Source organism: Dama dama, chromosome 13, assembly GCF_033118175.1.
Source record: "Dama dama isolate Ldn47 chromosome 13, ASM3311817v1, whole genome shotgun sequence".
NCBI classification, from domain to species: domain Eukaryota; kingdom Metazoa; phylum Chordata; class Mammalia; order Artiodactyla; family Cervidae; genus Dama; species Dama dama.
Genome location: NC_083693.1, coordinates 30039483 through 30053710, shown reverse-complemented (window position 1 = coordinate 30053710; position 14228 = coordinate 30039483). Strand labels below are relative to the sequence as shown.

General features: G+C 53.5%; 1 protein-coding gene across 1 annotated transcript in view; it reads right to left on the bottom strand.

Annotated features, from left to right (window-relative positions):
- Nucleotides 1-96: 96 nt before the first annotated feature.
- SEMA4B (semaphorin 4B) overlaps nucleotides 97-14228 on the bottom strand; it is a 41410-nt gene continuing 27278 nt past the window's right edge. Inside the window, exons 3-15 of the mRNA XM_061158713.1 lie at nucleotides 11510-11673; nucleotides 11283-11345; nucleotides 9190-9288; nucleotides 8393-8504; nucleotides 8061-8174; nucleotides 7764-7915; nucleotides 6312-6493; nucleotides 6053-6203; nucleotides 4614-4824; nucleotides 4412-4527; nucleotides 4043-4209; nucleotides 2066-2145; nucleotides 97-1788 (exon numbers count right to left, since the gene is read on the bottom strand). Coding sequence (XP_061014696.1) covers nucleotides 1058-1788; nucleotides 2066-2145; nucleotides 4043-4209; nucleotides 4412-4527; nucleotides 4614-4824; nucleotides 6053-6203; nucleotides 6312-6493; nucleotides 7764-7915; nucleotides 8061-8174; nucleotides 8393-8504; nucleotides 9190-9288; nucleotides 11283-11345; nucleotides 11510-11673 — 2342 coding nt within the window. The 3' untranslated portion in view covers nucleotides 97-1057. The remainder of the gene's footprint in view (nucleotides 1789-2065; nucleotides 2146-4042; nucleotides 4210-4411; nucleotides 4528-4613; nucleotides 4825-6052; nucleotides 6204-6311; nucleotides 6494-7763; nucleotides 7916-8060; nucleotides 8175-8392; nucleotides 8505-9189; nucleotides 9289-11282; nucleotides 11346-11509; nucleotides 11674-14228) is intronic.

Sequence of the window (14228 nt, the reverse complement as noted above, 5' to 3'; positions counted from 1 at the left end):
ACTAGCACCTGAAAGAGGTGGCCTAGAACCTCCCAGAACTCAGAGAACTGGACCAACCTCAAAAAGCAACAGTCCTTTAAGAGGAAGGGCCCAGGATTCAATTTTAATTCTTTAGATTTTATTTAAAAAAAAAAAGTAAAGTGCATTTTTATTTAAAAAAAAAATATATAAAACCCACATAAACTCAGGGTCCCTGTGCTGGGCAGTTATCAGTGGTGCACGGGCTTAGTTGTCCCTTAAGAGTGGAGGTTGCAAGGTGTAGGGATGAACTGGGGGATGGGTTTGAAGGCCAGGGCAGGTATGGGAAAAAGGGACACAGGTTTGTAGGCTGGAGGAAGGCAGGCAGCAGTCTCTTCCTAGAATTCCGAGGGATGATGTTCATTGTCACAGACTCTCTTCTGGGCTGGTGCTGCCCTGTCTCTAATGTGGCCGCAGCCTGATACAGGCCGGGAAAGTCCAGGAGGAGGTGGGCCTGAGCCCAGGGCCTTGGGAGGGCTGCGGGGCCAGCGTGGCCCTCTGGTCCCTGAGGTGACAGGGTGATGGCTGCAAGGACTTGGCCAGCTGGGGAGGCTGGACCGCTTGGAGCCCAAGCTGGCCCCTGTCTCTGCAGCGAGCAGGGGCAGCCCGTGACAGTAGGGGAAGGCAGAAGAGGCCAGTGGGTGCGCCATTTCCAGCTCGTCTCACACAGCCACTTTGGGTGTGTCCTTCCAACCTGGGAGCTGGGAGCTGGGAGCCAGGCGCTGGGCTGGCCACAGGTGTGGCGTCATCCTGTCTCTTTTCCTGTTTCACATTTTCGACTGTTTTTAAACAAAGGGCTCAGTTCACTTAAGGAGCATCTATCTGCTCACTTGGGCAGGCCCCCATCTTCAGCCAGGATCCACAGGGACATGGCCATCTAGGGTGGAGGGTCAGGGGGGCCTTGCTACTTGGCAGCCGGCTCTGTCGCTCCCGAGGGGTGGACACCGAGGCTTCTTCCACAAGGAGGAGCAGAGGTCCAGCCGACCAGCTCTGAGCACTTGGGGGCCCCCAGAGGGAGGCCGCCTTCGGAAGTCTGCTCTCACACTACTGAGTCCCGGATCACAGAGCCCAGGCGGACCCGGGGCCGGGGGCACACCGGGGACACCTCCACGAAGCTGTCCTGGACGCTCAGTGGCCTCTTCTCTGACTCCGTGAAGATGCGGGTCCCCGGGGAGCTGTCCAACAGGGCCTGGTAGCCTTGGTCAAGCAGGGTGTTAGGAGGGCTCATGCCATTGAGCGGCCGGGTCTCAGGCGGCAGCACCACTGGGCGGGTCTTGGGGTGCACACTGGCACACTCCCCCTGCTTCAGGAAGACCTTCATGCCACCGCGATGCCGGTAGAGGAAGAATAAGATGAGGAGCACCATGGCGAACACGAAGAGCGCACACATCACCAGGAACTCCGTCCAGTAGGACTTGTCCGTGCCCCAGCTGGCCTTGCTGCCCGCGCTCACCCGAGACGTGTTGATGATGACGGGCACACTGCCGCTCCGGCCCGCACCGCCGGTCACCTCATCCACCACCTTCGGGCAGTAGCTGGCCTCCAGCTGCTTGATGCCTCCCTCCAGTGACCAGCACTGGAACAGCCCCAGCTCCTGCTGGCTGCCCACCAGCAGCAGGTCCCCGGTGGCCAGCACGCGGCAGGAGGCCGAGGCGTTGATGGGGGCCCCATTGTGCAGCCAGAGCCGGGTCGCCAGGTTGGACAGGAGGGGGCAGGCCAAGGTGTTCACCGTGTGGGGCTGGAAATGAACCTGCTCACAGGGCTTCTCACCTGCAGGCAGAAGAGGCACAGTCCCCGGTCAAGGGCAGGCTGGCGTCTACGCCCGCCCCAGGCTCACTCACCCACCTCCCTCCAGGCTGTGCACCTCGTTGCTATAACGGCAGCTTGGGGACTTTGGGGACTGTGGATCTCACTTGCCAGGACCCTGCTTCCAGGGCCAGAGGGATGAGTAAGTGAGGAAAGGCATTTACACCCATCAGTGGCTGCAGGAGCCTGCCAGGCAGACTTGGCCCCTGCCTTTCCTCCATCTTTTGGTGGGGCACCTTACCTTTTGGTACAGACGCCCGGGCCTTGGAAGGGCCACAGAGGTTCGTGGCATTGCCCCCATCGATGTCCTGGATCCACGGCCTGGGGACCAAAGAGTCTGGGATGGACCAGGAAACCCCACCAGCCTGCACCTGCCCCCCTCCTCCTCCGTGCAGTACACACTGGCACACAGCCCTGCAGACGTGGGCCTGGGGAAGGGCTCAGGGACCACCAGGACCAAGGCAGGGGTGAAAGGCAGGCGGCCTCCCTTCGCGATTCCCCAGCCCACAGGTTCTGTAGACAGACCTGGCATCTCCTCTGTCTACACAGTATTTACTTCATTTAAAGTTGCTGTGATACTTCCTTAATCACAAAAGCAGAGTGAGCCCCTAAAGAACGTCTGGAAGGACAGCCAAATCTGTATGTATTAACATGTATCTGTCTCTTTTGCAAAGCACAGGCACTGACTCGATTTTGGAAAACACAGAACTCAACCAAGCACAAAGGCTAAAAACATTACAAAAATCACAATCAGAGGCTTCCCTGGTGGTCCAGTGGCTAAGAGTCCAAGCTCCCAATGCAGGGAGCCCAGGTTCCATCCCTGGTCAGGATATTAGATCCCACATGCTGCAACTAAGACTTGGAATAACCAAATAAATACCTAAGTATTAAAAACAAAATAAAACTTTATGGAGCTAAAATATAATTTAAAAAAACACAATTACCCAGTCAACAATAACGGTGGCATTTTTTGGAGTGTTCTTTCAGGTATACATATGTGTACACACACACACGTGATGTTTTAAAATATAAAACTGGAAAGAGGTATGCACTTGAGTGAAGTACAGACACTACAAATAGGACAGATCCAACTTTTACTTAAAATGTATGTATTTGGGACTTCCCTCATGGTCCAGTGGTTAAGACCCTGAGCTTCCAATGCAGGGGGCCTGGGCTTGATCCCCGGTCTGGAAACTAGATCCCACATGTCACAGCAAAGATCAAAGACCAACTGCAGCCAAATAATTTTTTTTTGTCGTTAAAAAACTAAAGCTTTTTTTTAACTTAAAAAAAATTTTTTTCTTTATATTACACATATGTGGAAAAATCTGGGAGGATATATATTAAATCTAAGTCTCTCTAGGTTGTAAAATTTGGGTAGTTTCTATTTTGCTTGTGCTTATCTCTATTGTCTAAGTTTTCTTAGACAAAATCAGTTATTTTGAAAACAATTTTTAATCGGTCTGTTTTTGACCACGCCGCTTTCGGGATCTTAGTTTCCTGATCAGGGAACAAACCCTCGTCCCCTGCAGTGGCAGAGCAGAGTTCTAACCACTGGACCACCAGGGAAGTCCCTTAATGGGTCTGTTAATGGACTGTTACGGAGCCCTTATTTTCTGTTATTTAACTACATTCACGTGTCAATCCAGTCTCCAGCAAATCTTTTCACAGCTATGACATTTCATACCAACTACCAAATCCTGTCCCTGCTTTAGAGATGGGTAAGGCAAACATAATTTACTGTCTGAACTACAACTCTTTTGAGAGTCAGGAAAGGAGCTGATTAATAATTATGCCCAGAGCTTCCCTCAGTGGTGAAGAATCCACCTGCCGATGCAGGAGGTAACAGCTTCAATCCCTGGTCCAGGAACATCTCACCTGCTGCGAAGCAACCCGTGCTCTACAGCCCGAGAGCTGCAACTACTGAAGCTCACACTCTAGAGCCTGGGGTCCCCAGCAAGAGAAGCCACTGCAAGGAGAAGCCTGTGCACTGCAATGAGAGTAGCCCCCACTCGCCACAACTAGAGCAAAGGCTACATAGCAACAAAGACCCAGCACAGTCAAAACTAAATAAATAAAATTATTTTTAAAATAATGACGTCCAGACAGCAGACACAAATGAGGCTGTGTGGTGATTCCACAGAGGGTCTAAAGCAGAGGGACTTAGAGGTGAGTGCGCCAGGAGGGACAAGAGGAATGGGCCTGAACCAGCTCTCACCTGGAGGCCACCTCCGGCTGGTAGAGGGTGATGGATGCACACCTCGAGCCGTTCCAAGCGCAGTACGGGTCCCGGGCCAGGAGGCAGTCCCCACAGCTCTGGTACAGGCTGCAGTTGGCCACAGGCACCTTGACTACGCTCGACTGTGAGGCAGCGTACAGCAATCCCTGCAAGAGACACGCAGCATGGGAGGCAGGCCCCGGCTCCAGCGCCCCACAAAGCCACCTCCTGGGAGCCGCTTCTCACGCACCTGGCCCGCCCCCCGCCACATTCCGACAGCTCATGCCCGGAGCCTAGATCTTTCCACCCGGCTGGGGCAGGAGGGGGGGGCACCCCAAGCCCACTGCCCGGACTCCCCACTCTGCTCACCCTGTCGGCGTCCAGGAGCAGGTGCTGCACGGGCTGTCCTGCTGGGAAGACCTGGAGCTCTTCGATGATGTGCATCGTGGTGCCCACGCTCACCGCCTTGTGCACCCAGCCGTCACCTGCAATAGGGACATTGCTCAGGCCCTGTGAGGAGCCTGCCGCCCATGCCCCCTCGACCCCCGGCCAGCCTGCTGTGGGCACTTACCACTGCCCAGGAAGAGGACGTCGTAGGTACGATTCAGGGCAGGCACGCGGTGGACGGTCACGCGCTGGTAGTGGGCCTGGGGCTGCAGCAGCAGCATGCGGCTGCGGACCTGTCCGTCCATCAGGAAGTGGTCCTTGAGGAAGTTCAGCACGCGGTCGGGGAGCTGCAGCGACGAGTTGATCTTCCTCTCCCGGGCACTATTGGTGATGCACTGAAGGAGAAGGCGTTGGCTTGAGATGGGCGGCACTGGGGTGGCCAGCAGGATGGGTGTTCTACAGATCCCGCCGGGACTGCCAAGCCCTGCCTCCCCAGTGGACAGCAGGGATTCCCCCACCCTCAGAAGCCAGGCCACAGCATGGCTCTCCAGTTCTGTGGAGTCAACACGCTTATCTGCAGGTCCAGGGATGTGGGGCCATGGGCCCTGGCTGCCAGGGTTTCCCCCTCTCTGCCCACCAACCACCCCTCCTTCCTGCCCATCCTTCCCCCACCCCCTCCCCTGGGCATGACCGCACTTCCTGCTCCTACGGCATCCTTGCAGCAGGAAGTGACAGTTCCTTTCCCAAGAAACCCCGGCTGAGCAAGGTGTCCTAGTGTAGGGGCCACGAGGGCGCCCGCAGCTAGTCTGCCATGCTGCCAGAGGCTTCCCGGTTTCCCTGGTAGCTCAGCTGGTAAAGAATCCGCCTGCAATGCAGGAGACCCCAGTTCGAGTCCTTGGGTCAGGAAGATCCCCTGGAAGAGGGCATGGCAACCCACTCTAGTATTCTTGCCTGGAGAATCGCCATGGACAGAGGAGTCTGCCAGGCTACAGTCCATGGGGTCGCAAAGAGTCGGACACGACTGAGCGACAGCACAAGGGTTCCTGATTCTCTCTGCCCAGGGGCATTCTCTGTAGCAGCTCCAGGAATGAACATCCCAGAGTGACCCTCAATCACTGAGGCCCAGCAGTTAGTAACAAACACCCCAGTGGGACAACACTGAGAGATGTACTCCATGTAGCCTCCCAGGCCCTGGGGACTCAGCTCCAGGCGCCCACAGCCCTCCGACCCCCACTTTCTTGGCTCCACCCCTCCCTCCACAATCCTGTCCCCTCTTTGCTGCTTCTGGGGAGTAGCTCCCCTAGAAACTGCCAGCACCCACATCCTTGTCTCAAGGTCTGCTTGGTGAGGACCATTTGCCCACAGCCAGCCACTCAACAACGAGGAGCTCACGGTGGGGCGGGAGAGAGGCTCGCGGCAGGCGGCGCTCTGATGGGACAGCCCTGTCCAGCCCACTGCCATCCTGACGGCCACGGTCACGTCAAACTTGGAAAGACAAGCAGCCCTGCGTTCTGCCCCCACTTTCGAGATGAGACAACAGACTTAGAGAAAGCAAGCAAGCCCAGCGTGGGGTGTGGACCCGCCCTCCCAGCATGCTGCGCTGGGGCCGGGAGCAGCACTCACCGCGCCCGGCCTGGGCGAGGGTACTGGGTGGGTCACTGTGTACCACTGCTGCGTCTCGCGGTTCACCTCCTTGAAGAAGCCGTTGAAGGTCGACTGCACATCCTTCATGGTGAAGGCACAGACGGCAGAGCCCTCCGTGGTCCCCCCGTTCCTACCGAGGAAGTTGGCTGAATGAGCCCCAGGAGCCTTGGGGTTCCCAGTGAGGCCAGCCACTCACCCCTCACCCGGCCCGCTCCCAGCTAGGTCCGGGGGGGCGCACCACTGGGATGTGAAGACCCCATAGAAGAGGGTGTCCAGCCAGTCCTCGGGGCGGGGCGTCAGCGTGAACACGTCCTGTAACACGTTGAACGGGAAGCCGTCGTCAGGCCGCAGGCACACCAGCTGTGCCTTCAGGAAGGATGTCCAGCGCTGCTGCAGGACGCGTCCGCCCCCCTCGTCGCCCTGCGTGAGGGAGAGAGAGGTTGGGCTCAGGGACGGTTCCTCGCTTCCCCTCCCCAGCAGTGGCTGAGACAGACACCAGGAAGGGCCTGACAGACACAACACCAGGCCTTGAGCTCATCTCAAATAAAGAAGACAGGGCACTTCCCTGGTGGTCCAGTGGTTAAGACGCTATGCTTCCAGTGTAAGGGGCGCTGGTTCAATCCCTGATCAGGAAACTAAGATCCCACATGCTGCATCCCATGGCCAATACATGTGTGTGTGTGTGTATATACATGTAGAGAGAAAGAGCGCCTCTGGCTAAATCTAAATTTCACATAAACAATAAATTAAAAAAAAAAAGACTTGAAGTGGCAGCCTTCAGTTCCCCCTTGCCAGAAGGCTGGCTAGGTAAATGACAGTGCTTCCCTAATTGCAAGGAGCCAGAAAAAAGGACGAAGGGAAGTCTGTCTACAAACATTTAAAGATCTCACGATTTATTGCTGAGCAGAAAGGGACGCTAAAGAGTCGCATTACAGTAGCTCTTTGTTTGCACATGGTTTTACAAATACGAATATGTACGTCTTTACACATGAGCAAAAGAATAAAGATTAGCAAGGAATATTCTAAATTGTTAACAGTGGTCACTTCTTGTGGAAAGATGAAGAGATTTTAACACCGACAGTCACCATCTAGTGGCTGCTCAGCACATTTCTAAGCACCCTACATGCTGAACAGAGGAGGGAACTGAAACAGATTTCTCAGCAAGGAAATTGTCCAATATCACACGACCTGCAGGGTTTGAACCCAGGCAGCTGGGCTCCAGCGTCGACACTCTTAATCACCATACCAAGTTGCCTCTTTATTTTGTGATTTTTGTGTGTACTTTGCTATGTCTTCACATTTTTTTTAAATAAGAAAAAAAACAGACATTTTAACTTAAGAGAAGACTTCTCTGGTGGTCCAGTGGTTATGAATCCACCAGCCAATGTAGGGGGACACGGATTCGATCCCTGGTCCAGGAAGATCCCACACGTCTCAGGGCAACTAAGCCCGTGCACCACAACTACTCAGCTCCAAGTACAGCCTGGGCTCCGCAACGAGAAGCCCGTGCGCCACAACTAGAGAAAAAGCTCCCGCTCACCGCAACTAGAGAAGAGCCTGGAAGCAATGAAGTCATAGCTCAGCCAAAATTTCAAGAAAAAAAGAGAAATGCCAGTAGCCAAGCTGTTCCTTCTGGAGGACAGGAGAAGGCCGCAGACGTGGAGCCTCTGGGGTGGCCCAGCCTTCTCACCTTGCAGATACGGGCGATGCGGGACACCACGGTATTCTCAAAGAATTCCAACTCCTGGCCAGTCTCGCTGAAGAAGAAGTAGATCTTGTCATCGTCCCCTTCCGAGCTGCCCAGGCTCTCGGGAATGTGGGCTGAGGCCATAAACGCTGGGTCTGTGGGGGGGAGCCAGTGGGGAGCACCATCAGCCCAGAGATCCCGGACAGGCGAAGACTCTGCTCTCTGGCCCTGCTGGGGGTACAGGGCCCCCTCCCTGGGGCCTGGGGACTGCCCCCTGGGCGGGCGGCAGGAGGATTTCACCTCGCAGCCAGTTGAGGGAGCTCTCGCTCTTGATGGGCCGGAGGCTTTGGCTCCTGGAGATGGTCGGGTCATTCCCCAGGAAGCTGCTGGCTGTTGCCGTGTAGAGCTCACCATCTGCCAAGAGAACATTTCCCATGGGAATGGGCCCTGGGCACAGCCCCTTCCCGCTCAGGGCCCGCAGTGACCTGAGCGTGGCCCTTCTTGCTTGAAGAGGACAGAGGAGGGAATAAGAACTAAGAGCCGAACTGAAAGCCGCCCGAGGTCGCCGCACCCCTGGGAACCAGCATGGCACCAATCACCCGGGCCCCTCTGATGCCCTGCCCCCCACTCACCGACCACCAGGGCCGTGGACTTGAAATTGGGGTCAAAAGGACAACGGCCCTTGCCATCTTCCAGGAGGATGTTCCCCCGCTTGTCCTGTACGAGCGTGAAGTTCTCCACGTCCTGCAGGGGAGCAGAGCGGGGAGGTCAGGGCCACACCAGAGAGTGAGCGAGCTTGGCCGAAGAGCAGGGAGGTGTTTAGAGCGAGGGCAGTGGCCCGAGGGCCTCTTCCCCATCCTGGCCCCGGGGCATAGTCCCCACAGCGCCTCGCTGTGACCCCTCATGGTGGCTGTCCCACGGGGCAGAGAAGAGGCTCAGAAAGGCGACGTGAGCCGGGAAAGGGCAATGATGTAGTTCAAACCCAGGAACGTCTGACTCGGAACCTGGCTGCTCTGACCCACGCCCTGAAAATGCCACTCTCCACGAAGTCATGCAAAGGGCAGAAATGCAAGGGTGTGCGTGTGATGAGGAGGGTGGATGAGGTGGGCTGGCGGGGATTGAGCGAGAGCTGGAGGAAGTGAGAGAGAGTTGGAGGAAGTGAAAGCGTGTGATCGTGGGTCAGCCAGGATCTTTGTGCCCAGGGAATCCTATGAGTCTGTCCTCCTCTCCCCGCCCCCTGCAGGGAGACCCACCCATCAGGGCTGGGGCAGGGTCCCGGGGCTCTCAGGGCCCTTGGCCTCCCAGAAGCCTCCCACCAGGGCCCTGCCCTTCACCAGCGGTCAGCGCTGCAGACCAGTTCCCTGGGGCAGAAAGAGGGCTACTTCCTGGGCCAGCCGGGGGCCGGCCCGGGGTGCAGAGGGGCACTCACAATGTAGGTGCACGCGGGGCTGAAGGCCTCCGTGCCGCAGGCGATCAGGTGGCTGCTGTTGAGAGGCAGGAGGATCTTGATGTAGTTTTGACAGTCCCGCTGGAGGGAGGAGGAGGCTGTCAGGCACAGACAGGCCACCAGGGGGCGCCTCTGAGCACACCCCACCCCCACCCTCACCCCAGACCCAAGGCTCAGCGCCTTCTGGAGCAGAGGATCATGGAGCGTGTGTGTGTGTGTGTGCGCGTGTGTGTGTGCGCGCGCGCGTGTGTGTGCGCGCGCGTGTGCATGTGTAGGAGGGGACCCTGGGGTTCAGTTAGCTCTGTGACTGGGAAACTTCACTTCAGTCTGGGGTGAAGGCACATAACATCTCGCTTTTGAGCTGTCTTAACCCCACCTGGTGAGGAAGTTGAGCCCAGAACAGGAGGAACACACAGCCCTGAACCCTGGACTCCAGACTCGAGGATTGCCTCTGAGAGGGTGTCCTAACAGGCATCTCCTGAGCTTCTGACTGTTCTCCCAAAACTCCCTCCTCCAGGGTCTCCCCACTTTCACAGACGCCAACTCCATCTTCTCAGGCCCCAAACCTCACAGCATCCTTGACTCCCCTCTTATACCAACCCCACCCTGGTTCTTCCATCAGGAAATCCTGGTGGCTCCATCTTCAAGATACGTCCAGGATCTGACCGAGACTTCTTGCTCCCTTTGTTGGTCCAACCCTGGTCTGGGCTACCATCCCCTCTCGCCCCTCACTGGTCTCCCTCTATCCTTGCCCCCAGGAGTCGGCTCCCCACCACGGTGGTTAGAGCGACTTTCTGAAAACCCACACTAGACCACGTCACTGCACTGCTCAGCCTGTCAGCGGTTCCCCAAATACCTCACTCAGAGTGACATTCACAGTCCTGTTCTTTACGTCAAACCCCTCACCCCTCCTTCTAATCTTGGCTTAAATGTCTCTTTCTAAAGAAGTGTAACCTGACCACCCTTAAAACAAGATTGATTTCTTCCTTTTCACAATGATATAATAATCAGGAGATCAAACCAGTCAATTCTAAAGGAAATCAACCCTGAATATTCATTGAAAGGACTGATGCTGAAGCTCCAATACTTTGGTTACCTGATGTGAAGAGCCAATTCACTGGAAAAGACCCTGATGCTAGGAAAGACTGAGGGCAAGAGGAGAAGGGGTCGACAGAGGATGAGATGGTTGGATGTTATCACTGTCACAATGGACATGAATTTGAAGAAACTCAGGGAGATAGTGATGGACAGAGAAACCTGGCGTGCAGCAGTTCATAGAGTTGCAAAGAGTTGGACACAACTTTGTGATTCAACAACAACGATAATAACCAGTGTCTCAAAGCACCCAGGCACAGAGTAAGTACTTAACACATTTCTGTTGAATAAAAGAAATCAAAAGCAGTCAGGACTAGATAGAACCTGTGTTTTAAAAAAAAATTTGGGGTGCGAGGGGTCATGCCACTGGCTTATGGGATTTTAGTTGCCTGACCAGGGATTAGGAGTCCTAACCACTGGACCCCATGAAATTCCCTGAACTTGTGTCTTGACCCCAAGACTGGTGTCTTTTGCCTTCACCTTAGCTGCCCCCTGCTGCACTCAGGACCAGGAGGCCTCTGGGAATGGTGGGGAATCTTCCCAAAGAACTCTGGGCTGACTGGTCCCCACTCATTGGTCTGGCCAAAACCAAGCTGACATATGTCAGGCCTGCCACATCAAACACTATCCTCAAAGGGACAGACTCCCATCCCCACCCAATCACTGCTCCTGCTGGAAGCTGACGTCTGTTTGGCCCTCGTTATATGTATTAGCTCACTGAATGCTCGTGGTGAGTCCAGCGAGACAGGCATCCTTACCCCCATTTTACTAAGGCTCGGAGAGGCAAACCCATTTGTCCGAGGTCGCAGAAATAATAAGTACAGGGTCGAGACACAAACCCAGGTCCGGCCATCTCAGAAGCCCATGTCCTTTCCACCACAGCTGGCAGCATCTGCTCCCGCCTCCGGCCTCCATCCTGGAGCCAGACCTACCGCCTCCAGCCCTCCTTCAGCCCAGGTCACCTCCAAGTGCTGGCTCACCTCTGGGTCCTTGCCCTTGAAGCTACATTGCTGCTTTCTCTCTGCATCGGCGGGCCACGGCAGCTGGGGAGCCAGAAAGGGAAAGGTCAGTGTGCACCTGGGAACAGACGCTCCGCCGCTCAATTCTTTGCCCCTCCCCCATTTGCATTATCCTGGGACCCAGAAGTTCCATCCCCCACCCACCCACCGGCACCCTCCACCCAGCCTACCCCTGAGCATCATCTGACCTCCTGGTACTCCCCGCCTGGCAGGAAGCTGACGCTGCTGTTGAGTGCCAAGAGGGCCTCTCGAGCACCCACGTACACAGTCCTGCCATCCTTGCTCAGCAGGAGGGCTGTGTAGTTGAAGATGTTTTCAGCTTCAAATTTGAGGAATGGCCGCTTTTCAGAGCCTGGAGAGAAGATGATGGACATTACCTGGGGGCCACTCCTCCCAGGAGAATGCTCTTACACCAACCTCTAGAACAGACTGATGCGGTTGAAGGTAGATCAGCAAGGCAGTGGGTGCATGGGGCTGAGGACCGGCAGTCAGATTTAAAAGGAACAGCACTCCCGGATTCTCAAACATTATGTATGAAACAAACGCACAATGATGAATGTCAAAGAACATTAGTTACAGCACCATTCATGTTAATGAAAGACTGAAATCACCTCAAATCCAACTACAGGGGGCTGGGTGAAAATAAATCTCAACACTTTCTATGTCGGAATGCCATGCAGCTGGTAAAACGCTGCTATATTAGCAACTCCAGACAAACAAGCAAAGTTATCCAAGAAAGGCGTGGTCAAGATATTGAGTAGCTGAAATAGAAAGTGATGGATTTTGAGCATCTAACAGAATGTAAGAAACAAAAGTCTCTTTAACATTCTCCTTTGAGTGGCATTAGATGCAAAGAAAAGGACTTGTAAGCACAGCCCACTCCCGTGGGCAGCAGTGAACACGATTTACAGAGGAACGCTAACCCGGGGCGCCAGCCTTCAGTTCTCAGCACTGCTTCATGTCACTCATGGGTGATTTATGGTTATTAAACAGAATGTAAATGCTAATAACCTTGCCCTCAGAAACTTGAATCTACATCAGACAAGCACTATGACGCTGGGGGGTGAAAGGAAATCAAGGAAAATGCAGTCTCCGTATCTTCCTCTGAGAGGAGGGGCCTCTGAGAATAAGGGCCACAAGAGACTATGGTTTGTAGAACAAGAACTTGAGGCTTAAGTATATTACTTAAATTTTAAATTGCAAAGGTAACCAAATACAGAGGCAGACAATGTTTGGAGGAAGTGGGGAAGGGTGATGGAAGTGATGGAAACCTTTACTTTTTCTTAGGGGCAAGTCAGTAAATCCAATAAACCAAAAATCGTGGAGTAAACATTTTATTTAAGTGGAGGGAACCACTCTGTAACAAGAAGTCTAAATGATTAAAATTGCCCCTTTTACCCAGGCCTGCGACTGGGGAAGACGGAGGCAATTACTGCTTTTCACAGTAAGTCTTCTATGCTTTAAAAAAATAAAAACAAAAAAACTATGTGCATGTATGTGTCATATAAATTTCAAGTATCTTTCATTGTTGTAGAATATGTAATAACAAGGAAAGATACTAGTTATCTACCATTAAATGAAAATGAAAAAAACACTATGCATAGAAAAAACACAATGCATAGTTAGATTCGAATTTTTTGTGGGAAAAACATAAACAAAGAAAAAGTCAAGAAGGATGAATCACAAAATACTGAAAAGTGGTATCCTGGTAGAATTCTTGGTAATTTTTTTCCCTTTGCACTTGTTATCATTTTTTTGATTCTACAGGTTACACTTGTGCAATGCTAAAGAAATAAATTAGAAGGAAAGGAAGAAGATATACACACAGATCTATCCACCAGGGTACCGCCTGTGCTCTCAGTGACTAATGGATTTGGAGGGAAATTATTTTAAAAATTCTAGGCAGCTGATAAGAAGAGAAAAACAAGCAAAAAGCAGCCACCGTGCCCAACCCCAAGCATCTTGAAACTGACCAGTGGACTGCAATCACGCTAACAGTTTCATGAAGCTGAGGAAGCAAAAAAAAAAAAAAAAAAATGCACCATGCCAACAAAGCAGTTGTGAAGACAGCTTCACGTGTGTTTACAGGGTGAGCATTTTTACATACCCCCAGCCTGGCTCCACAAAGGGCAAGGAAACACGAAGAAAAGAAGGTAGTGAAATATAAATGCTAAAAATCAGGAGCGGAGGGGGGCAAAAATCTGAAGAAAGCATCTAAACCAGAAAGGAAGGACGGGTTCACATCAACAGGTCATAAAGTCCTCAGGCAGCTACTGGACATGGGCTGTGCATTTAGTGTTGAGCCTCCCAGTGGCCAAAGAGAAAAGGAAAATCAGTTTACCTTGTCCTCACAGTTCAAGAGGAAAAACACATACCAGCCTTTTTGGGGGGAGCCAGGCTTTTTACCTGGCTGTTCATGCTGAAGGAAGCCCTTCAGCAGGACCCCCCAGCACATAAAATGGGAAATCCCTCTAGCGAATAGGAATGATGGAGTTCCCAAGGCTGTTGTTCGTCACAAGGTCTCCTGATGCGGTAAGGCAGTATTACAAGGTGTCAGTGTGGGAGTCTACGAGGGAATCTGCAGCTAGGAGGCCTGTCAGTCTAGAACCAGAGTGGAAACACGGGCTGCGCTGGCGACTCACAGGGCAAAGTCCTGCCCACTGTCCAGAGCCTGAACTTTGCTGCATGAACCACGTAGGGCAGCTGTGGTCTGGAGAAGTGAAGGCCTCTCTGAACTCTTACGTTCAGACTGGAATCACACTGGATTCCAAGTCTTTTGCCTCAAATTCCCAACTCCTCACCACTTCCTCTTAGCACTCTACACATTGGAAGGGGGACTTCTCTGGTAGTCCAGTGGTTAAGACTTCAAGTTCCCAATGCAGGGGATGCAGGTTCAATCCCTGGTCA